At 37.4% G+C, this 24937-nt stretch overlaps 3 protein-coding genes and 1 non-coding gene across 4 annotated transcripts; 2 read left to right on the top strand and 2 right to left on the bottom strand.

The window, feature by feature from the left end:
* On the bottom strand, positions 267–2131 carry LOC109950640. Its single transcript, XM_020570253.1, has 4 exons — positions 1844–2131; positions 1279–1676; positions 1097–1101; positions 267–847 (listed from the first exon to the last, which is right to left on the bottom strand). The coding sequence occupies exons 1-4, from the start codon at positions 2129–2131 to the stop codon at positions 267–269; spliced, it is 1272 nt and encodes a 423-aa protein (XP_020425842.1).
* Positions 4508–11744, top strand: LOC18766964 (protein LIKE COV 2). The gene is made up of 7 exons (XM_007200545.2): positions 4508–4865; positions 5748–5800; positions 5929–6038; positions 7618–7785; positions 8552–8649; positions 9384–9510; positions 11251–11744. The coding sequence occupies exons 1-7, from the start codon at positions 4764–4766 to the stop codon at positions 11358–11360; spliced, it is 768 nt and encodes a 255-aa protein (XP_007200607.1). The 5' UTR covers positions 4508–4763; the 3' UTR covers positions 11361–11744.
* TRNAN-GUU lies at positions 12020–12093 on the top strand. Its single transcript has one exon. It is a non-coding gene; the product is annotated as a tRNA-Asn (tRNA).
* LOC18767862 (5-formyltetrahydrofolate cyclo-ligase-like protein COG0212) lies at positions 15089–18367 on the bottom strand. Its single transcript, XM_007200624.2, has 6 exons — positions 17910–18367; positions 17677–17767; positions 16703–16929; positions 16208–16283; positions 15827–15952; positions 15089–15625 (listed from the first exon to the last, which is right to left on the bottom strand). Exons 1-6 carry the CDS (start codon positions 18339–18341, stop codon positions 15477–15479), a joined length of 1101 nt encoding a protein of 366 aa, XP_007200686.2. The 5' UTR covers positions 18342–18367; the 3' UTR covers positions 15089–15476.

Raw genomic sequence — 24937 nt, 5'->3', positions numbered from 1 at the left:
TGACTCTCATAGGCTTTTCGAAAGAAGTCAGACCTGTAGTAACACTCAATGTAATCATAAACTGAATCTTTCTTTGCTAGAATTGCAGCCACCGCATGCGTACAAGGAAAACCATCAATTTGTCAAAGACGGCAAGAACATATCCTTTGCCCAAGATCAACCATCATCGAAAAATCAGAAAATACTTCAAAAATAGTGCAACTAGAATGGGGTACGGCCCAAGTCCTACCAGCCTCTGCATTTTCCCACAGTCTAATTTCCATCTCCTAACACAAAATTGTTGTCCCCTTCTCGGCTTCAATTCGTGGTTGAGAATTCAATACCATCAATTTCTGTCGAATCCCTTCTATCAAAGGTAACACCGGCAAATCTCGAAATACACCAACCCAGTTATTAAACGACTCGACTAAACTGTTTGCCATCTCTCTATAACGCATTCCTTTGAAAAATGCGTTGGCGTAGTGATCTCTAGACAAATCAGATATAAATGTCTTCACTTTCGAACTCCCAACAATCACCAACTCATCCATTGCTACTTTAAACTCTTCTTCCATAACAGCATATGCACATCTACTAAATAGATTGATAACACGGTCTTGGAGCAGTTTCCCATAACCTGACTTCGGATACTTCGATATCAAATTTTGTTTTAGGTGATAGTAATAGTAGGAATGAGGCCATCCAGGAAACACAACCCTCATTACATTTAACAAACCTTGATTACGGTCAAAGAAGAAAGTCACCATTCTTTCCATCAGTAGTAATATAGCAGCCAAATGTTGAAGAAACCAAGTCCAATTCTCCTCTGTCTCAGAATCAATAACTCCAAAAGCTAGAGGATAAAACCCTGCAAAACAAAACTAAAAGTGCAAATATAAGCAACAAACGGAAACTGTAGTGTAGTTTATGAAAACAAATCTGCTCAAATTTGAAGGGAAACCAAAAGGCAAATCCATGATCAAAGTACTAAAACTAAGTTCAAAACACATATAAGTCCATGAGCAGGTGTAACATTTCCATAGACTTGCAAATATTATTCTGAAATTGAATTATGAAACAAGAAACTACAACAAATGGAATTTGCAGTTCAGTTTACGAATGCTGAAAGAACAATTGACAACATACAAGCAATATTACACGAAATAGTAAACATAAACTGCAATATAGAGTATACAAATACCAGCAATATTTCACAAAACAATAATGCAGATTACACAAAAATTCAATACAGTACAGTAAGCATACCTTCCCTTCTTTCCGGAAGCACAAAGAAGCTACCCCTTGTACTTGCTCTTAAAAAATGCAGCATCAATGAACAACAAGGGGATGCAATATTGAAATCCAGCAATTGAACCGCCAAATGGTACAAAAAATCGTCTAAAGCGATTAATTCCAACTTCACATTCAAGCTCATATAGAAAATCATTGTTAGTTTCCTTTATGGTGTCCGCATACCACACTAACTTGTTGAAGGACTTCGACTTATCCCCGTGAACGTCCTGTTTCGCTAACTCTTTGTCAAACCATGCGTGATAGTATGAAATATCTATACCGTAATAATCTTTGAACTCGTTTATAATCTCAATTGGCTTCAGCTCTGGTTTTGCACGAATTCTATCAATAAAGAGAGAGGGCACCACACGAGACCTCATCATCTTACTATTTGATTCCTGTATCTGACCCACACATGTATGCACATTATTTAATGTCCGAATTACAAAACAGCCAGTAGCTTCACAACGAGATGCATAAACACGCTAACTACAACCCTCCAACTTCTTCTTTGAACACACAGCAATCACTTGCCTCTTGTCATTTCCGGCATTTAAAAATTAAATCCTACTTTGAGAGCATACTTGCACAATTTCAACCAGAACTCCTCTACACCACCATCAAACTTCTGCCCTACATGATGTATGTACATCTCCCACTCATTTGACAACAAAGGCTTAGCACTTGCTCTCTTCAACCTGCCCAAAAATTCATTTATGTCTTCAACATTACTAGAACACGACGACTCGCCCTTTTCAAATGCTATCAACTCCTTATTTCCACAAAAACCACTGCTCCCGCATAAATTCTTAACTAAAATATCCACACTCTTCGCATTTGATATTGACAAATATGCCATTCATCATGTCTAAATTACTATCCATTTCTAGTAAACAACTTGAATAACCAGGCAACGAATACCGTAATGTGAAACTACCCAACTGCAAACCCCTAAACCTTAGACAAAAAGTCTTCGAAACATCACCCATGGATGACTTTGCTGAAACTGAAAACATAATGGTTTCCAACTTATATGTGCACTTGGCTATGACACAAACCTCCATTAGCCTTGAAAATGCAAACAAAACAACAAACAAAAACAGAAAACAATTCAAATCAGTAAATAATGTAGATGAGTAATTGTAACATTTCCATAAACTTGCAAATATTAGTCTGAAATCGAATTATGAAACAAGAAACTGCAGTGCAATTTCTAGTCCAAAACTACAACAAACGAAAACTGTAGTGCAATTTATGAAAACAAATCTGCTAAAATTTGAAAGGAAGCCAAAAGGCAAAGCCATTATAAAAGTACTAAAACTAAGTTCAAAACACAATTAAGTCCATAAGCAGTTGTAACATTCCCATAGAATAGCAAAAATTATTCTGAAATCAAAATATGGAACAAGAAACTGCACTGTAGTTTCTGATAAAAAACCTGAAATAAACGAAAACTGCAGTGCAGTTTATCAAAAAACATACCCTCAAATTTGAATAGAAACCAAAAGGAAAAGCCATTATCAAAGTACTAAAACCAAGTTTAAAAAACATTCAAGTCCATAAGCAGTTGTAACATTCACATACACTTGCAATGCAGTTTATGAAACAAGAAACTACACTGCAGTTTCTGCTCAAAAAGTCAACAAATAGAAACGGCAATGCAGTTTATGATAGAAAATCAAAAAATTTCGAATAGAAACTAGGGGTGGGCATCGGGACCGGAAAACCGGAACACCGAACCGAACCGGTGAAAAAAAACCGGAAAAAAAACCGGTTGACCAAAAAAGTCAACAAACCGGACCGGAACAGGACCGAACCGGTTCCAACCGGTTCCAGTTCTGGTTTTACATCTCTCTGCACCGGACCGGACCGAACCGGACCGGTCATATATTTTATATTTATATTTTTACAAAATTTTAAAATCTAATGCCATTTTTTAACTTTTATAATCACTAATTTTCCAAGTTCAACTTCAAAAAATTTCTAAATGTATGAATTGGATTATTTGTTCATTTTTAAGCTAAAAAAATAAGTTATTTATTATAATTTTTTTATTTAAAAAATTTTAAAAAAAATTTTTTTTTAAAAAAAAATTAAAAAAATAATAAATTAATAATCCGGTTCAAAACCAGAACCGGACCGGAACCGGTTAGAACCGAACCGGCCGGTTTTCGAAATTTTTTTTGCCTAAACCAGACCGAACCGGACCGGTTAAATAATACCGGTTTCGGTTCCGGTTTGAGGTGAGAACCGGACTGAACCGGACCGCGCCCACCCCTAATAGAAACCAAAAGGAAAAACCACAATCAAAGTACTAAAACTAAATTCCGAACACATATAAGTCGATATAAACGAAAAAAATTTCTCAAGTACTCATACCTTAACACCTGGGACTGCCAAAAATCTCCCAAGCCAAATAGCAGCTCAAAATCAAATCTAATCACAAAATGAAGAAGATACAAAATCACATGCCACAAAACGAGCTCGAAATTGGAGAACTAAGATTGAACCAGAGCACAGAAATCGCACGCCAAAACTAACCTTTTTGCATGCAAAAGCAAAATTACACCCAAAACATAAAGATCAATCTAAATAACAAAAAACTAATTAGAATAAAATAGAAAAATGAAGAAAATCGAACGAAAGCCTACCAGAAAATTGAAGCTCCAGTAGCTAAACGAACTAGAGCTAGAAAATGTCAAGCTGAATGAAAACGAAAGAGAAGCTCAAATTGCGAGTAGTTTAAACAGCCAGGGGTAAAAAAGTAATTTACTTTGTAAGTTTTAAAGTTGGGCAAGGCTTTTTAAGAAGAGGGGTAGCATTGTTTTTTTAGTTATTATTTTTAAGCTGGCCCAACGAATCTGGGCATCCTGTTTGGCCTAATCCAAAATAACAATTCTTTCCTAGGTATTAAAACCCAAACAAAAGTACCCAATATCTCAAATACTAATTAATAAAGTTACTTATGTATAATACCTAATTTTTCTTATCCTTTATTTGAGACTCATGTAAACATAAAACTCCTAGTATATCCTTTATTTGAGACTTATGTGTACATAAACATTGTGTCTTTTTTTTGAGTAAAAAAAGGGGGTCAAACCCCAAAACAACAGAAAACTTAGCCAGAGGCTAAACTAACCCAACGAGTTCATAAACATTGTGTCTTTATTAGAGACTTATGTGTACGTAAACATTGTGTCCACGAAGGGAATAGTAGTGTAGTGATTATTGCCTTTTTACCATTTGAGCTACAGCCCGTCGCACAGAAACAATTTTGCAATTAAACTTGTTAAACCGTCTTAGGTATAGAGGTTATCCCCGCAGCCAAACAAGGGGAGCAACTGTAAGGTCTTTACCAAGAGAGGACACCGAACAGAAGGCCTGGGAAGAGAGTCTGAGTCCAAACAAACTGCGATCTCTGTAACCCCCTTTCCTACGAGTCTACCGCTCTGTTTACGTTGGTCTGTAACTGGAAGTAACTGCGAAGCCGAATGGCGGAAACTAAAGAGTCCACGTCGAGTCCGCTGGCGCAAGCCGACTCTGAAGATGTTCCCAAGTCTCCGCCAAGCTCCCCCAACTCCTCCACTCGCGAGGTCTGTCTGTCTATTACTCTCTCAACCCTCAACCTCTTTGTCACTTTAGAAAAATATCTTCCCAATTTGGAAATCTATGAAGTTTGGGGATTTAATTAGAGTGAGAAAAATTGATTGTGAATTTGAACAACCATAATGAGTTTATGTTTATGTATCTATGTAAGTGGAACTTGGCTGATCTCTTAATTTTTCTTCCTGTTTGTGTAGTTAATAATTGAATGCTGAATTTTTCCTAATTAGCTTTTGGAGGCTCTAGAGCTATGAGATGCTTGGAGAAAGATAGAGAAATTAGGGACTCTGTATAAAACATGGGTATAATTACTTGGGTAGCTCCCTTTGAGGTTGTTATGATGGTAAAAGATCACCATAAACAAGAATGGATGTCAATACCCAAAGCTCATTTTGAGCTCTAAATAAACTAGAAATGATATAATCTTTGAGCAATGGATCTCTCCATACTCCCAAGCTTGAAGTACCGTTTGTGCAAATATAATATGTTCTGAGAACCGTTAAAGATAATAAATTAAAAACTAAAACCAAAATGTTAACAAATTATGGTGCACAGTAGGTTTTGTATCAAGTGGTTTTGGGCACTTATGTTAGTCTTTTCCTGCATCTAGTCCTATTTGCAGTCATTATTTACTGAAATTCTCTCTCTCTCTCTCTCTCTCTCTCTCTCTCTCTCTCTCTCTCTCTCTCTCTCTCATGGACAAGTCATTCATGCTGGAGACATTAGTTACTGCAGAGCACTACCCTGTTGGTTCTATTCATGCAAGAGTATTTGTTTTTATTGAGTTATTTTTGTTTATTATTGGCAATGCATATAGCTTACAAAACAATTCTTGTTCCTGCTGTACTGCTTTGACCCTTGAATTTCATCAGGCATGCTATGCAGTGCTCCAGAGTTGGGTCTCAAAGAAATTCATGACCGGATGGTAATGAGCATAATTTGGGTCTGATTGTTTTTTCTGACATTTGTTTTCCCCTCTAGTTTTTTCATGATTTTATGATTCATATATCTCGTTTGATTGTAACAATGTTAGGTTGAATTGTAAAATTGCAGCATGGTTCTCTTTCCTGTCGCTGTTACATTCTTCATCACTTGGTGGTTTGTTCAGTTTGTAGATGGTTTCTTCAGTCCAATATATGCCAGGCTTGGGGTTAGCATATTTGGTATGACTCAAAAGCACCAAATTGATGTTTACTTTGGGTATGCAATGACTAATTCTTAATGAAGTTGAAAGTGATGTGTGCATTGCTGTGAAAAGTTCTGAAAAAATTCATAATAATAATCACCAGTCCGGTCTGAACAGGATGCTTTGTCTTTCTTAAAGACAAGCGCATTGAGAAAACCTTACTTTTACTTAGTTTCTTCAACTTTGATCCAATTTATTGACATGGTTGATTGTTTTAGGGTGTACAATGATCATTTTGAGCTTAGACTTGAGGTTTCTAGTCGCAGATTGGTTAGTCGCTTTGATTTAAGCCCAAAATTTGATACTTCAAACCTAAAACTGAAGCTCTACATGACCATTCTATACCCTAAATAGTCAACCTGTCAATAAATGGGATCAGAGTTGAAGAAACTTGAGTATAAGTGAGGTTTTCTCAACGTGTTCCGTCTTTAAGAAAGACAGGGCGTCAAATAATTTCTGTAATAATCAACTGCCAATTATAATCAGAAATTTTCAAGCAAATGCTGTAGAGGTGTTGGTACTTGAAGTAGTTTGCTACTTCTTACTTTCATATGTTTTTGCATGTCTTGAATTTCTAGTAATACTTTTGATTCTTGAACCAAAAAAGAAAAGAAAAGAAGAAATTCTAGTAATACTATTGTTAGGATTTTGGCTCGTCAAATATGTCCTAGTTGGTTTAGGATTGTTTTAGGAAAATTAGAGGTATACCAATTCTTGTCTTAGAGGGATTAGGAAGGAATTTCAGTTTTCCTTATTCAATTTAGGTTTGGATTTCTAGAAGTCTATTAGGATTTGGATAAGTAATTTCCTAATCCACTTAGGAATAGGAATTCAATCAGCCTTGGGACATGTGAGCCAACTCTATATCTATAAATAGGGTGCGGCAGGGCTTATTTTACAGCAAGAAAAACAGCCAGAGACAGCCGAGAGTTTTGAGATTAGTTCTAGGGTTGCAAAAGTTCTGTAATCTCTATTATTAATCAAAGGAGCGGTGATTTCTCTACCTAGAGGAATCACAACTGGACGTAGGCAAAAGTTTTGCCGAACCAGTATAATTCTTGTGTGTTTCTAAGTTTTCTAATATTTGCTAGTTTAGTCTATTGCCGTTGGTTACATTAAAGAACAAGATCTAGTGGGCGGGTAATTTAACAACAATATGGATTGTACTTGAATAGATTTTTTGGAAGTATCCAAGTAGTTCAAGTTGCAATCACTATCCAAATTAGATGTGGAGGGAGCTGGATAAACAAATATTAGTATGGGAGAACGAGGAAGAAAAGTAGATGATGGTCATTGTGAATCACCAAACCTCCTCATTACCATATTTGGGGTAACAGTTTTAGTGGTGGCAAAGCATAGATTATTACTTCTTAATGTTGGGAAAATTTCTATAAAGGGGACTACCTTTAATCCTTTTGGTTTATCTGAAGTTTCAAAGTGTTCTAAGCAGAAATCATATCTGAAGTAAAGTTCATACTGAGTTCTTCTGGATAATGTAATTAAGCATAGATTTTTGTATGCTTCAACATTGAATACTTCTTTTTTCATTGTTGCAGGCCTAGGATTTGTTACATCCCTTGCCTTTATATTCTTAGTCGGTATATTTGCTTCATCATGGATGGGTGCAACAGTTTTCTGGATTGGGGAATGGTTCATAAAACGAATGCCCTTTATGAAGCACATATACTCAGCCTCCAAACAAATTAGCTCTGCAATCTCTCCAGGTAATTGCGCTATTTCAATATCTAAGCCCATTTTTTTACCTCTTTGTAAACTGTTTGCATGGCTGCGTCCTTATTATCTTAAGGTTTATGTTTTTTCTTATCAAATCTGGGGCTATAAAGGAGCTAAGCCACTTGCAAGCATGTAGGTCTCACATGAGTTGAGGCTAGACCTGAGCTGAAATTTTTAACAAATGAATCAAGCTAAGTTTAATTTCCGGCTTGTTGAAACAACGAGCCAAGCCCAGAAATGGTTGGTTGGTTCATTAGGCTCACCAACCTATCTAAAATGTCTCTTGGTGTGATTTTAGTTTAGGTCAAGCCACTAGGAACGTATACCATATAAGGCTCTTGGTAAATTCTGTTGTTTGATTTTGACTCACTTCTTATGTGGGCTTCCATTACGCTGTTTGGTTTAAGTTGAATAATGGCATGAACGTGAAATATAATTCCCCTATTTGAAGTAAACTACTGACCCGTATTGTTGCCATTGTAAACCAAAAGTTAAGTGATGAGCACACACATGCAATGGCCTTCCACTTCCAGGAAAATTGTTTTATTTTATACCATTTGGTGCTATCTAGGTTGGATATTTCCTGTCCTGCGCTAGTGGAAGTTTGTGGTGCCCTGTCGCTTGTGAGTGGATGCTATGGTGCATGTTATAATTGGTGTATTTCAGACATGGAATTCATTCAGTGTTTGTCTATTATTTTTCTCCATTTTAGATTTAGTAGTCAGAAATAATTCTCTCTCTCTCTCTCTGTGACAGACCAAAATACCACTGCATTTAAAGAGGTTGCAATTATCCGTCATCCTCGGCTTGGTGAATATGCATTCGGTTTTATCACATCATCTGTAACCCTTCAGGTATGTTGCAATATTCTATTTATTAAAATGTTTGGTTTGGATTTGGAAGAAGCAGATTTAGTTTGTATGTTAGATTGTTTTGTCCCAAGTTCTACCTTGCTGAGTTGTTTTCTACTTAGTTTTAGAATCAGATGATGGCTTATATTGTTTGTTAATGAATGGGTGAGGAATAACTATCATAACAGCTATTACCTGATTCCCTCCAAAACCAGGTTCTCCCTCTAAAAGCAGTTTCTGGTGTACGGAGAAAAAAGAAAGGCTTTTATTTTCCTCTAGTTAGTATTGCCACTTCCTAAGAAGTCCAAAAGTGGTTTCTCTGTTATCATTATTATTAATTTTTTTTAAAGCAAATCAAAGATTGTTAAGTTAATTAAATGTGACGAAGAATCGTTTATATTTACAAGCAGCTATATAATTATTTAGTTGTAGGAAAATACTAATGTTATCACCAAATTTTTACTTGAAATCTGAAAAGCAAGAATTAATATTCATATTTCAATACTATTTACAACTATTACACTGACCTTCTAAAAAAATCTATATTGCAATACCCTCTACAAATTTATATGGAACTTAAGATTAACCAAAAAAAAAAAGATAATGGTTGTTTTCTGATGGTTTGCAGAAGAAAATATTCATGTTCTAATAGTTAGCGACATTGGTTTAGTTTATATTGGATTTTCTTATAATGACCATGTACCTTTTGGATCTGATTATTGGTGGTTTGACTACAGAGGGATGATGGAGATGAGGAGTTGTGTAGTGTTTATGTCCCAACAAACCATCTATACATTGGCGATATTTTTCTTGTCAATTCTGAAGAGATCATACGGCCAAATTTGTCCGTGCGTGAAGGGATAGGTTTGTTTCCTCTTTTGTGTGGATGCACCATATATTATATATATGTTTCAGTCATGTGCGCGATCCTTTCGCATACAATCTGTTTTGCCTTATGAGTTTTCTAAAAGTTATAGACGAAAAGAGAAAATGGGTCCCTAATATAATAGCTCCTGGAGATGTATGAGAACCTGTATAACATTATAACCGGGGAAGCCTATGTTTAACATTAATGGGCCAGTGCAACAGCTAATGGGGTTTATGCAAAAGTAAAACAAAAAGATTATTGTTTCTTCAGCAAAGAAATAAACAAATAAAGGTTTATGGATAAAGATTTATTGGCTATGATTTTGGGATGTTCTACAGGTTTAGCAGAGGCACTTTTAATTCTGGTAGTAAAGTAGTATACAGAATTAACCTAAACAGGAATAAAGTTGACAAAACTCATAGCTTTAGCTCAGGTGACATTCTGTGGGACGGGCAACCCAGGTTTTAGATTCAAGTCTTGATGTAAGCGAAAGAATGTCCTATTTTTTATGGAGCTCTCAGTTTCTTCAAATACAAGGATGCTAAAGCCTGGCTAGCTTTTGTCTGTCTCCTTGTGATTGTGCACTAAGACTCTGGCTTCACCATATTTTTGTTGGAGGCTTGGCAATGAAAACTGAGATTCTTAGTGGCTGTTAAATAAAGAACTAACTACCATTTATTTAATACCAATTGAGGAAGAAAATATTGTTCACTCGAAACTTTTTGCATAGACTAGTATGATACAAATATTATTTAACTTGTCCTGTTTATACCATATGCATATACATATATATATAGACTAATACAAAATTGAACACTTCAAACACTTATTAGATTCTGATTTATGTTTCAAAAGGTTTGATATGTTTCTATGTTCAATGTTTTCTTTTTTATATTTCTGAAGTGTTCGCATTAACGGATTAGTTGAAATGCGCCCTCAATTTTAAATCTTGATCCTTGGTGAACTATACAAAACTTAGATTGACAATTTATTGAAAACACGTGAATAAGCACTGATGCCTATCTACATAATTGACAGAGATTTCCGAAGTGGCATTAAGTATATTGAGAAAATAGCTTGGCTTTTATGGAATTAGGTCACTGAGGGACAACAAATCATAAGAAGTTTAGTCGAAATAGTTTTCAATTTTTACTGGGTTGTCAGTGTAAGTATTATAATGTATGAGTCTGTTTACTCATATTCCGGTGTTTCATCAAAAGCCAATTGTTCCATGGAAGTTCCTTGATGGCTCTTTCATATAGAAATGGTTCTCTTTGTCGGTCAAGTGTTTAAAAAGTTAGATGTAAATTGAAAAGTAATCAGTTTAAGGTGTTGTATGCTAGAAAATAAACAAAAATAATAATTGCATTCTTGGTCCTTTATCCTTGATTTGATTCAGTGGAGGAAATTCGGTTTCAAGTATTTTGCTGTATATTAAACATGGCTTTGTATTTCAATGTGATTGAATGCTTTTTCACACAGATCCCATTACTTGGTGGATTTTGTCTTTGCACAGCTTGACCATTATGCTTAACTTTGCATTTATTAAATCCTTTCACTTCTTCAGATGAAAAACAAAATTAATTTTACTTGCCAGTTAACCACGGATGATTGCAATTACTATATTTTCTTTCCTAGTTTTGAAGAAATCTTCAAGACCTTTTTGTTGAGTAGCACTTGTGGCAAATGGTTTATTACTGCATAATGGTTTGACAATATTTCTCCCTGAAATGCAGAGATCATAATTTCAGTCGGTATGACGATGCCACAGGTGATATCTCCAATTGAAAGGATTCCTCCTCGTCAAAATGATAGGATACCGTTGAACAGAATAGTGTCCCTGTAAAAACGAATGATCTGGAGGGCTTATAGGGCAGGTGCAGATGCACACTACGGTGTTTCTGATATGGACCCCAGCGGTTGTGCGTGATAAGATAGAATACTGCTAGACATGAGAAAAGTTAGTTAGAATACTGCGAGACCTGAGGAACTTTAAGTTGTTCTTTGATTCTTGGCTGGGGTTTCCAATCGAATTTCATTCTTGCCATTGTATGTGTTATGTAGGTTACCTAATGTTGTATGTTGAGCACCCTTTTTCAATGCTATGATGTATATCCAGTGTATTTTCTTTTTTCTTTTTTTTTTTGTTTTCTTTTTTTTTGGTGTGTAAAGGGAATATACAACTGCAGCACTGCTGTTATGTTATATGTTTATTACTCTTCCCTTCAAAGTTCCATCTAAATTACTCCGGTCCGGTTGACTTTACACTGAATTGATACCATATCTTCCTCAGCTGGCAGTGTTTGACAGAAATAACTAAAACTATTTCTGGAGGAGCACCTACTAGGTGCTACTTCAAGCACTTTCAAGTGCTTAGAATTGAAGCTTGGATTTTAACCAAGATTTGGTAATAAAAGCGCCTTTACAAACAAAAGCGCGTGTGATGGTGTGAAAAATACGAGGCGATTAATTCTTGTAAGAAACTTTGTGCATAATTAGCAATCAGCTGGAGTAGCTCAGCTGGTTAGAGCGTGTGGCTGTTAACCACAAGGTCGAAGGTTCAATCCCTTCCTCTAGCGATTGTTCTAATATTTTCTTCATTTTTTTCTTTTTTCTTAAAACAGTTTTTACTGCATTGTCTTTTGCTGTTTATTTTCCTCTTCCTAGTTTAGCAATTTGGTGGCTGAACAAGCTGCTCTGCCATTATTACTGAGGTTGCGTTGCGTACAAACCTTCGGCATGTGTACTTACCATTACTTTGTAAATAAACGTGCAATTCATCTCTCTCAAACCCAATTTGATGTCACTTTTTAGATGTTCAACATACGTCTCAAAAGTCCTATTTATATCTTAAGGGCTTCTTTGGTGCTTATTATTGGATTGGATATGATAACTCTCTATATTTCAAGCATATTAAAGGAAGAAATGAAGGAAAAAAAAAAAATTTGACCATATTAAAGGTCGAAGATGGATTACTCATGAAGAAAAGTTATCTCATTGAATACGCACAAAATGGTAGGATAGTAACCACCTTATAACTTATTGATCCTAATCCCCCAAAATGAAATATCATTCACCTCTATCCTCATTTCCTCCTTCACCATATCTCTAATTCAATCCAATCCTGGGCACCAAACAAGCCCTATGGTATTAGGTTACATTGCAACTCGAAGTAGGAAACAAAAACCCGATGAAAATATGCTAAAAACGGCATAGTTGGAGCAGTTGTCCAGCGAAAACTGGCCGATCGCCAAGGAGTGGGCAGCCGGTTGCCCAGCAATGATAAGACTCGGGAAAAATCTGACCTCTGCTTGCCCTTCCTCCAAGGAAATAATCGACCGGTCGCCCATAGTGGGCTGCCTTGGTTTTGCTGCTGCTTCTTCTCCACTTCTCCATCCAAGTAGTGAGCCTATCTTCAACATCTTCCTCAACTTGTGGTTCCTCCGACATGACATAAAATTTGTCAGCATCATGGGCATACAACAGGGAGATACCACACCTTTTCGCCTTCACTTCAGAATCGTTACCCAGTTGGTAGAATTCAAAACAGGCCTGAGTCCCCTCATTATCTGCTTTCCATTCAACTTTCAAGGCATTGATATCATACCACACACGTGATCTGAATTCAAATACCTCTCACAGCTTTGTCTGCATTTGGTTATATACTCATACTCAGCGTACGAAGTTCTTGCCAATACCAGGCATGCCCCAAATACCTACATAGCAAACATCTCGTGAATCAATGCACAATAACGATTCAATTTGCTCAATTATTCTTTCAATTCCAACCAGGCCCTTTAATTCACATGACGATTTCCGATCCAATTCGGTTAAAATATCTTTCACAACTTTATCAACTAAAAGGTTCTCCCTCCATATATGATTATGAAGGACAAACAATAATTAGTAAGTCTGCCATCTTGTATTAATAATAAATATAACGGTCACAAGTGAAAATTAAGACAGACACAGACAGATTGGCTGCTTTCGTCAAAGCATCCCTCCTCTTGAAGCGTTCTTCAAGTTGAGCAAAGGTATCTGCATAACTCCTCTGCTGTTTTCTTACATCTGATGGATCGATGCCGTAAAAGATCGGCATAACAATCTGTCCATATTTTTCCATGCATCCCAGTATATGCAAAAGCTCATTCAAACACGTGGAAGAAGCATAGTTCTTCGAGAAAATGATCACCGTAAGCTTTGATTTTTCGATTGCTTCAAGAAGGGCAGGTCCAATTTCGTTTCCTCTCTCAAGTTTATAATCTATGTAGGTCACAATTTTCTTCCGAAGTAAAGCAGCATGAAGATGGCTGGTAAAGATATTGCGGGTGTCAACGCCACTGAAACTAAGAAACACATCGTACTTTTCTTGAAGAGGGATAGCAGCAGCCGAACAAGAAACAGCCATACTCATGACCTACAAATCCACGCACATTGACAAACACATTATATATATTCAAAACAAGAAGAAGCACATTAACGAAAGCTAGCTTATAATGGCTTAATTATTATACTCGAAATAGAAATATCAAACCAAAAAATCTGCACACATTAACCATTTTTGTATAATAGAGATGAAACTAGCACTACATAAGGCAATAGGTTAGAGACATTACCAACTACAAGGTGGATATAAATCAGTGGGATCCCCTCCAGAGCAAGAAAGACGTCGCAGACAGAGAGATTAATTGCCTTAATTCGGAAAATTTTCGATTAAGAGAGAAATAATACAACTAAGAAGGATTAAGATTTAAGATGCATAGCAGCAATGAGGATCAAGAAAGGGAGTGCAGTTGACTTCAGTATTAATATGCTTGATTTGATCCGAAGAAAAATACATATCCAAACTTCTTTTCTTATGGTTAAATTTGATGAAGTAATGCAGAAGAACATGACCGACAAGCCACCGAATTGGCCTCCCATCACGCTTTAAATTTTTTGTTTAAGAAAAGGAAATGAGATGGGAGTGTAAACTGATGAATTCCATGCATTCTTGCAGCGTGAAGTCGTGTTCTATAATAAACTAAACTAAAATAAATGGAAGACTCAGACTCAGGCTGGAGTTCTCTTCTTTTTTTTTTCTTTTTCCCTTTACCAATTAAAAAAAAACACAGAAGTTTTGAACAATTAGTCAAAGAACCCAATACAATATAAAGAACAACACAAAAGGAAAACAAATAAAAAATAAATAAGAGTGATATCAGGCTTTTGTCATTATAAAAAATAATTTTTTTATAAAAAAAAAAAAAAACGGTGTGAATGAAGAACTTTTACCTGTACATGATTTTCTAAACGGAAAAACAGACTTTTGCAACAGCAAGAGAAAAATAAGTCCATAAGAATATTATGTATGTAGTACGAGTAACTTTAGTATGGTACAAATCCAGTGAAAATGATGCGCAGATACGTTCTGTTGCCCGTTCTCAGAGGTTTCTTATACAAGCGCATTCATGAAATCCACTTTTCATGTCTACCGCACTTTTTACAAAATAAAATTCTAATTTTCGTATAGATCTTCTAATTATGTTCAAAATTGCAGAGGTCGGAGGAATTAGAATTTAACAAGCTCGTAAGTTATTTTGAACATAAGCACAATATTAACTTTAAAAAGGAAGCGATCCAAACTCAAGTTTTACACCCTCTGTCAAATCATGGCTAATAAACAAGAGAGTTGATTTTCGCACTTCAAATATCATGTATCACACTCCTCTACCCTCTCACACAAGCATTCATAATCGTTGTAACCTTTCCCGACAACAGTACCAAGCAAGCTGCAAGAAGGCGAGTCATGGATTATGTAGCTACATCTTTTGTTTCCTTTTGTCTGTGCAATTCGTTATTCATGTAAAAAGAAAGGAATGAACCCTTATTGGTGCAGAACAGAAATGGTCTATACATTGAATTTTTCTGTTCCTTCTTCCTTCTTGTTGCACCATTTAATTTTCTTTGAAGAACAAATCAGTTATCTCCCTCGTCTTGCTGTTGGAGGCAGTTTCTCAGATGGACCGCATGGAAGCTTTTGTCCAGCCTCCTTCTCAATCCTTCTCTTGAGCTCTCTAAGTATTCTAATTTGCCCGAGCTTCTCAGGGGACAATTTGTCCCAGTAAATCCCTATACTCATAGAAATATTGGTATTAAGAATATCATCTAGTACTGTAAGACGGTACTCTGACTAACCAATCTCATCATAAAATGGTACAAATTACAAATATCAAGGGAAGTTAGGATGTGTACTCAACTAACTCTTCGAGGAAAACTATTTTCCCAGAGAAAGGAAAAGGAAAATTAAGCAAATTGCAGAAGTTCACCAACCTTGAGGCTTTGGAATTGATGTGTTGGTAAATATGACCTGGGTTGGAGTGCATATGATGTCCACTGGTACATCATGGACTAACAGCTTCTCAATCGGAATATCATCTACCAATTGACTGTCATGCACTGCAAGAAATTTCGCATTTCACATGATGTAAACAGAAAAAGTAACCAAAGTAATATTTAGAAGAAAAGGAAGAGCCTAATTGAGGAACTAAAGACGACAGAACAAAATTTGAAGCATGAAAAGTAATATTCAAATGCAAACCTTTCATGTCCCCTGCCCAAAGGATGGAATACGCATGCAAACACATACAAATTAACTCCTCTTGAACCAGATAAAAGAAACACGAGGATTAGCAGAAAAGAAACCACACTTACCCGTAGTGACAACTGGTGTTGAGTCATCAATGGCTCCCATGAATCGCAGCATCCCATATTCAAGTTCTGCAAATCCCTGCACCGCAACTTTATCATTAAACAAAAGACTTGACTAAGTTTTACCCACTTCCTGAATATGTCAATGACTCAATAATGACACTACGCAAGACAAAATTTCAAATTGAACAAGCTTAAACTTCACATATAAAAACCGTCTCTTATCTCCATAAAATGAGTTAATGACATTTAAATACTAACCAAACTTTTTCCTAGGATTAGAGGTCTGAATCACTATTCATTTCACTTTTTTTTTATAACAAATCCTCGTCCATTTAGTTAGAGTGATAAAGCAACCTGACATTACGTCCAGAACCAAAATGCTGTAAGAAAGTATGGCTAGGACAAACAAACAAGATGCCTGCAGTAATGAGTTGTAGTATGCGTTTCTAAGAAAGTATGACAAGGGTAAGCAAACACTTTCCATAGTATGATTACCTCACCCTTGCCAAGTCGAGCGCCTGTCCTTGGATCAACAGCAACTGAGCCGATGACTATAAGATCAACCTTGATTTTCTCGTCTAATCCAATTGCCCGCCCATACTTGGCGACCCCAACAGAGGTGCAAGCCTCTTTGATTGTACTAGGAGTCAACATATGGGATTCAAGAACGGAGAAAAACCCAGTCCTTAAACGGGGTTGCGGAGTTAACAACTTCTTCTCACCTGCACAAAATCAAGGGTCTTAAATTGGATTTTGAAGTGAAGAACACTAGGCATTACTGGTTCCTGGTGCACATAGAAACAATTTTCAATTTTCATAAAATATTAATACAACTCATAATTCATTTGTACAACCATCCTTCAAGGTTCTTTGAGCCAAGTTTTAACTGAGTGGTAACATATCATCCGGTGTTGTTAGAAGTATGTCTATCATATTGTGCTTATTCAAGCAGTTAACTGTCAATTATTCCAAATGTACTTTTGGCTTATAAGATGCAAACATATGATTTTATCTACCGCCGTTTCAACTTCCAAAACATTGTAAAATCCACATACGTATGATAGTCCATAAGCAAAATGAGGTATATGAATCATGGGTAAACCATACTATCAATCAACACAGGTTTCAGGTAGAACCATGTTTGCAAGTGGCCCAAATAATCTTGTGCAAGATTAACATATATACATTTATAATATATTTTTCAAGTGAAACTACCTTTTAGAACTCCTCTTGTAAGTTGTATTGTATATATCTGGGTTGCAACCTCTTGGTGCCATTTTAATACATTTTCTTACATATATTTATATGATTTCAAGAAAATTAATATACAATTACTTTTTTTTCAACAAAGCAAACTTGGGTTGCAAGGGGCCGAGCACACTGCATTCGTCAACTCGCTTAACTCACATTTCCATACAATTACTATATTAACCACATGAACAAGTAGGCACGTAAGTACTTAAACTAACCAGACAGTGTGAGAAACCTGACTTGCTTCTGAGGTGAATCTGGATTAACCTTCACGCAAGTCCCGACCCGAAACACTTCCAACCCACCCAACTGCCCAAACTCGCATTATTTATTTTCTTAATTAAAACCCACATTATTAAAATAAAGAAAAAAAATTATCTTTAAATTTCTCAGCAACCCAAAAAATAAAATTAAAAGAAGAAAATTAAAAAAAATTACAAAGTGCTCTTACTTTATCCGCAGCAGCTGCAGCGCCAACGAAGTTTGGTATGCGATGGTGAACGGGGCGCGGATTCTGGGCTATGTTCCGGGCCTCCATCATGTCCCAAATTCTCTTCCGGATCACCCATTTCCAAGCTTTCGGGTCTTCGGCAACCCCACTTTCTTGGGTCTCAATCTTCGAAGTCTCAGCCATTTCTTCTCGAGCCTTGGCGTCAAAGCTGAGCCGCTCGGCTTCGTAAGCCGCCTCGTCGAAAGTGACGTCGTTTCGGGGTCCGCTGCTACTGCCACTTCTCCGCATGAAGAGGTGTTTGTGAGAATTTGTTGGGAGGGAGAGTGAAGAGAGAGAATGGCGGCATTTCTGGGTTTTATTCAGGAGGTTGGGTAGGGGTCCAAGTGTAAATGGGGTTGAGTTTCGGAGCAGGCTTGAATCCATTAACGGCATTTCCGGCAACTGTTTCTTTGCTTCAGCCTTATCCATATATATATAGCAGAGAATGGTAAAACATTCAAAATACCAGAAAATACTCTTGGTTAATGCAAACATTAAGAATTGAAATTATTAATTAAACGAAGATAATATGGCAAATTCATAATTTTTCGTATTTAAAAAATTAAAATTAAAAGAAAATTCAGATAATAGATCCTATTTTTATAGAACACAACTATCCATTATTTTTTTTAATTCTTAAATAAATCAAAATATAAAACAAAAGGCTAGTATTTATATAAAACAAAAGGCGGAGAACGGTGAAACATTCAAAATACCATAAAATACATTGGTTAATTTAAACATTAAGAATTGAAATTATTAATTAAATGAGGATAATATGGTACATTCACATTTTTTTATATTTAAAAAAATTAAAATTAAAATCAATTGACACATGTGTGCCAAGAGACTAGTCTTATTGACGTGATAATAAATTTGACCGAAAAGAAAATGATTTTAAAAAATGATAAAAAGAAAAAAATATGATTATAAAAGGAATATCTTTTAGAATTATCAACACATATAAAGCTAAAAAATAGGAGTGGACATGGTCCGAATTGGATTGGCTTCACCTCAAAATCGCGGTCAATTCAATTACCATATAACTGTTTGATTCGGTTTGGTTTTGACAAAATTATAAAGAAAACTAAACTAAACTAAACCAAACCAATTTAAGAATGTTTGGTTCGACTGGTTTGGGCCTAAGATCAATTCTCTTTCTTTTTGCATTTGTTCAACATTGTTAGCCCCAATTTCAACAAACAAACAAAAAATCACAACTTGGCCCATATTTTTTTTCCTTTTGTAGAGTATCGAACCATTATAAAGCTCAACATATCATAAAACTTCAAACTTCAATAATTAATATAGCTACACTATCGTTCGGCTAGGGCTTTTTTAGCATATACCTCTTATCGAATGCTTGTCTGGTGCAGTGACGGATGCTAGAAAAATGTCAGAGTCATCCAAGAGGCGGCTCTTGGCGAGGGCGAAGGCCAAGCAACAAATGCATCAGCCGAAGGCTGGCTCTTCGGCGTAGAAGTTTCTGCACCTGAGCCATCGAAGTCTAAGCTAGAGAATCAGACTTTGACATAACGGCTCAGGCAGATTGATGGACAAGAGTTGGCTGCTGCCAAGGAATCCTATCAACAGGTCACCGGCAAGTGTCATGCCGTCATTGAGCTGGACGAGGCTCCGGGGCCTAACAGACCTTGGGTGCTGGACCATCTACAAGTTGTCTTCACTGCTGAGGACGAGAACGACCTGGCTGTCAATCCGATCACCATCGCCTGTCCTCTAAAGACCATAGGATAATTGGTTCGCAAATGGAATTGGTGGAGAATAAGAAGTTGCCAAAGAAGCTCATTTAGGAAGAGGCAGACAGTGCCTTCTGCCTTCAGGGCTCGATAAGACTAATCTGCCATTTTTTGGGGTACAAAATCTTATATATATTTGCTGATACGCTTGTTTTTTGTAGGCATCCATGGACATGTGGCTCTGCATGAAGCGGGCCATCACGACTGCCAAGCATGCCAAGAGGACGTACGAGGACAGCCACTCGAAGGTGGCCGAGGCGGACAAGGTGCTTCAAGACCATGCCAACCTTATTAAGGACCAAGAGGCCACCAAACGCAAAGTGAAAGTAGCCGAGGACAAGCTTGCCGAGATGAGGCGACAGTGCAGACTGCCAGGAAGGCCGAGGCAATGAAGGAGGTAGTGCAAGTAGTCTTGGAGGAGGCCAAGAGGTCCAAGGTTGCTGAACTTCAGAATGCTGCGAGGGAAGCGGTCAGACAAATATAGTTCATCAAAAGAGTTCATCGTCCTGCAAGACAAGTAGGTGGGCTTGGAGATGGTGGATTTAGTCTACTATTTCAAGCTCTTCAACCTTAGCAAAAGCTCAATCTCAACTTCGCTGGTGACCCTCCTCTTTTGTTAGAAAGTGTCGCGAATGAGATAATTGAGGATTATGAGGGTGAAGACGCTCCTACTCAGCTAGTTGCCGATGGTGCCGCTGCCGCTGATGGTCCGGCCGACTCTGAAGATGCCGAGGATGCTGTTGTTTGACCGTCTTCTGATTGCCTTTGTAGAATTATGTTTAACTATCTTGCCTTAGGGCAATGCTTATTTTGAACATCGTTGCTGAATGGCATTTTTACTTATATATTTGATTTAAAATTCGATATTCTGTTTATTATCGTTGTTTTTATTTCTCAGTATTTTTGAATGATACCATCGAACAATGGTTGTTACTGATGGTTAACGACCAATTGTTCGTGAAGTGGGATGACCATCGGTAACTATGCCGAGGGTCCTTATTGTTCCACTCTTATCGCCAATAACGGAATTTTTTTTAAAAAAAACATAAAAAGAAGTGACAAGTCCAACGATAGTATAGGTACCGAAGGCATAATACTTTTTGTCAAAGTGCCAACCCTAACGATAGGTTTTACACTTGATATAGGTACCGAAAGCACTTATAGGTTTAGGTTTTACCGAGGGCTAATATCAAATTGTGCTTTGCTAATGTAGCTCTTTAGCTCTTGGAATGCTAGATCACATTCGACCGTCCATGTGATGTACTGCTTGCTTCCTTTTAATGCCTTGAAGAACAGTGCGCATTTGTCGGTAGCCTTTGAGATGAATCGTGTTAGAGCCACAACACGTCTGGTAGGGCTCTGAATGTCCTTCTGTGTCTTTGGCCTTTCCATATCTATAAGAGCCTTGATTTTCTCAAGGTTCACTTCAATTCCTCTCTGGCTGATCACGAAATCGAGAAATTTCCCAAAAGATGCACTGAAGGCGCATGTCATTAGGTTTAATCTCATTCAATATTCCTTTAGAATGTCAAACATGAGGGATAAGTTGTGAAGGTCAGTTTCACTTTTTACCAACATTTCATCAACATAGACCTCCATGGTGCTACCGATATGTTTGGCGAAGATCCTGTTGACCAATTGTTGGTATGTTGCCCCCGCATTCTTCAAGCCGAATGGCATAACATTATAGCAATATAAGCCTTTATTTGTTATGAATGTGGTATGCTAGCTATTGGCAAAGTGCATGAAAATCTGGTTGTAGCCTGAGTAAGCCTCTATGAAGCTGAGTAGCTCGTGACCTGCTGTGGCATCAATGAGCTGATCGATTCATAGTAATGGGAAATTGTCCTTCGAGCAAGCTTTGTTGAGATCGGTATAGTCTTGGCACATTCGCCATCTACCATTTTCCTTTCGAACCATTACAGAGTTTGCCAGCCACACAGGATATGTAGCCTCTTGGATAAAGTCAATAGCTCGAAGCTTGTCGACTTCGGCCTTCATGGCTTCATACCGTTCGGTATCATACGATCGTCGCTTCCGTCGCACAGGTTTATAAGCAAGAGAGATGCTGAGTTTGTGACATATGACTTCAGGGAAAATGCCCGGCATATTGTTGTATGACCAAACAAACACCTCAAAATGGTGGCGCAAGAACTGGATGAACTCGAATTGGTGGGTTGCGGTTAGCGTAGTGCCGATCTTCATGCATTGGTCGGGATGGTTCTCATGTAAGACAATAGTCTCCAAATCCTCTGCCAACTGGGCATGCGGCATCGATGTCTCATCCCTGGGATCATCCGATGACTCGGTCCCAATTCTCTGAATGCATCGGCAAATGACATTGACCGAACTGCCTGTATCAACTAGAATTCGTCCTACGTCGAAATCGACAATTTTGGCTCGGATAATCTTCAGCTCGTCTTGCAGGTAGAGGATCCTTTCTTTTTCTTCTTTATAGAAGGTAATGGGTTCCCATCGAATCTTCAATACCTTCTTATGCCAGTTGCTTTCGATGCCGAAGACCTAGGTGTATTGCGCCGCTCGTACATACTGTTTCATAGAGCAATTGGATATGCCTTCTAGGGTTGGACCTCCACTGATGGTGCTTATCATATTTATCTGTCGATTGGGATTCGGAGCAGGCACTTGCTGTGGCCTGGCAATGTATTGGTCTCACATGCCCCCCCGAATTAGGCGTTCAATGATCTTCCTTAGACTTATGCACTCTTCTATATTATGGTTGTTATGTTAGTGGTATCGGCATAATTTGTCGGTATCCCTATTGTCTTGCCGATTAGGCTTCCGGTTGGCCGGCTTTGGTATAATCTCTTGCTCGTACATGAAGCAGCTTCGTATGAGGTGTTGAGCAAAGTAAAGATTTCCTGCCCCTGGTTATGATTCGGTAAGGTCCCTCGGTGATTATTGCGGTTGTATTTCCCTTTACCCTTCTTATAATTTTCCTGCCGAGGGTTGGAGGTGTCTTTTCGCTCATGGCCAGCCTGGTATCCATTGGACTTATCAACCTAAGCATACATGGGTTCTTGTGTCGAAAAATTTTGTTGCCCATATTCCTCTTGCCAAGCCGAATGCCCAGTTTTTGAGTTGAAGTATTTTATCTTTGCATGGATGGCAGCCTGCTTCATTAACTCATCATAAGTACGTCAATTACTGCTATGCACCAGGTACCAAAAATGAGATGACCAAAGGCCACTTTTAAAGGCGCCAAAGGCTACCCGATCGTCAATTTTTGGGCACCGGGAGTACTCGTGACTGAACCGTACGGCATATTCTGGCATGGGTTCATTATCCCTTTGTCAACTGGTATACAAATCATCGGCGGAGTACAAACGATCCGTCTAGATCATGAAATGGTTTAGAAAAATCTGTTTTAGCTCGTCGAAGGAGTCTACCCTACACGGTTCCAATATGTAAAACCAGTTGAGGGCTACACCAGCAAGTGCAAATGGGAACAACAAGCACTGACCTTCGTCGTTGAGCCCCTTGCATCCTAGGGCCAATTGAAATGTGTGGAGCTGGGTCAAGGAATCTTCTACCCCTATATAGAATGGTATGCGCAAGGTCTGTACATCCTTGTCTTGTCTTGAGTTTTTTATGCGTTCGGTGAACATGTAACCATCATATCTCATAAATTCCATGAATCAAAAAGCAATATTCTCTAAGGATCAACAAGAACCTTTCATGAAAATCTCAAGAACATAAAGAACTTTCTTATTCTTTCAAAACCTTTTTATAAAATCATATAAAATCGTAAAATCTTGGAAAAATCATATTTGTGTTTAGAATTTTAAGACCAACACAACAAAATAAATTAGATAAGCATGAAAAACACACAAGACCAAAAACCCAAAGATGCCGCCACCCCCTTTGTTTATTTTTGAAAAATCTCTTTCATGCAACATCCAAAATTCCAAGTATCAAGCATACATATGAATCAATCATGAAAGATATGACATGTTATAACATTTATAACCATGAAACTAAGCCTATATTCTTTCTAAAACTCAAAAGGGTGCACCTTTCTATAAACCTTGGCTCTAGATACCACTTGAAGGGAATATTGTAGGAATGGTATTGTGTAGAGATTTCTAAAAACTCTACAGCCAAACTTTGAGAGTATAAGTCACCTCGCATGCCATATCTAATATGAAATCAAAGTAAGAGCGGAAGCATTAAATAAACTAGGGATTCAAGCAAGTCTCATTTAGTCACAATCTTTATAAGTCTATGACAATATGCACCAAAGACTCTCTAAATCCTATTTAAGAAGAAGATAAGATGTTCATACCCTGGGAGCGAATCTTGAAACCAAGAATGGTGTTCAAGTAAAGGGAGTGTGGTCCCTTTGTTGTTGGCTCACCCTTTGATGTTGATTCTCCACCTTGTAGCTCTCCAAATAGGTACAAAGATCTGCACCTCCTCAAAGCTCTTCACCAAGGATTGAAAGGGATGAGAGAATGAGTAGACAACAAGTGCAGAGTGGTGCTAGCACCCTCACTTGATGTGATAGAGTGAAGGGGTTAGGGAGAGAGAGCTTGATGTTTTCTCTCTTCCAATTTCACCAAGTTGAAAACCCTAGGATGATAGGATACCATAGCTACACACTTATAGGAAAAAAATGTCACAAGAGTGACCCTAGTGTAGCCACACCCCCCCTTTGTGTGTCATCTTTTGCTATCTTGGTTCAACACATTAATCTTATAATATGTCACATATGTGTCTAAGTCTATATGGTCAAATCCCTTTTGAATTTCCAAGTCATATGAGATCTTTAATTAAAGTTTCATAAATTTAATTGAATAATTAAATTAATCTAATCAATTTAATTACTCTAGTGACTTAACTAATTTAATCACTCACTTGTCTAACGAGTGTTGATCCCGATCATCCTTAGTTGACCGTGTCAAGTGTCGGGTCAATCGTTTGACCTTTAACTTTTGACTTTGACCTTTGACTTTCACATTGACTTTGCCCAAGTCACAAAATCATTCATTCTCTTCTTAATTTCCCAATCGATTTCTTTTCGGTGTGTCATCTTATAGGTTCTAATTAGCGAGGTAGTGGGTATGAATGATTCACTCTAAATCAAGTGTAAATTGTATCGCTCCATACAATTCTCTCTATTAGTGAAGGCTAATTATAATTAGTCCTTACAGGGCTTCCACAAGCCATGAGTGACACCTAGCAGTATGTCATGGCTACCCAAGCTAAAAA

The sequence above is a fragment of the Prunus persica genome, chromosome G8 (assembly GCF_000346465.2).
Source record: "Prunus persica cultivar Lovell chromosome G8, Prunus_persica_NCBIv2, whole genome shotgun sequence".
Lineage (NCBI taxonomy): Eukaryota > Viridiplantae > Streptophyta > Magnoliopsida > Rosales > Rosaceae > Prunus > Prunus persica.
The sequence above is the reverse complement of the archived record's forward strand: the minus strand, read 5'-3'. Positions and strand labels throughout refer to the sequence as shown.

What these genes read in the sequence shown, in the direction of transcription:
- LOC109950640 (XM_020570253.1), bottom strand. Translation starts at nt 2,131, where the DNA reads ATGGCATATTTGTCAATATCAAATGCGAAGAGTGTGGATATTTTAGTT. An exon ending in TGTGCAAGTATGCTCTCAAA is followed by an intron (nt 1,677 to 1,843) that starts GTAGGATTTAAT and finishes TGTGTGGGTCAG; the next exon opens with ATACAGGAATCAAATAGTAA.
- LOC18766964 (XM_007200545.2), top strand. Translation starts at nt 4,764, where the DNA reads ATGGCGGAAACTAAAGAGTCCACGTCGAGTCCGCTGGCGCAAGCCGAC. An exon ending in CCAACTCCTCCACTCGCGAG is followed by an intron (nt 4,866 to 5,747) that starts GTCTGTCTGTCT and finishes GAATTTCATCAG; the next exon opens with GCATGCTATGCAGTGCTCCA. An exon ending in GCTTGGGGTTAGCATATTTG is followed by an intron (nt 6,039 to 7,617) that starts GTATGACTCAAA and finishes TCATTGTTGCAG; the next exon opens with GCCTAGGATTTGTTACATCC.
- LOC18767862 (XM_007200624.2), bottom strand. Translation starts at nt 18,341, where the DNA reads ATGCCGTTAATGGATTCAAGCCTGCTCCGAAACTCAACCCCATTTACA. An exon ending in CTCGACTTGGCAAGGGTGAG is followed by an intron (nt 16,284 to 16,702) that starts GTAATCATACTA and finishes GTTGCGGTGCAG; the next exon opens with GGATTTGCAGAACTTGAATA. An exon ending in AACACCAGTTGTCACTACGG is followed by an intron (nt 15,953 to 16,207) that starts GTAAGTGTGGTT and finishes AATTTCTTGCAG; the next exon opens with TGCATGACAGTCAATTGGTA.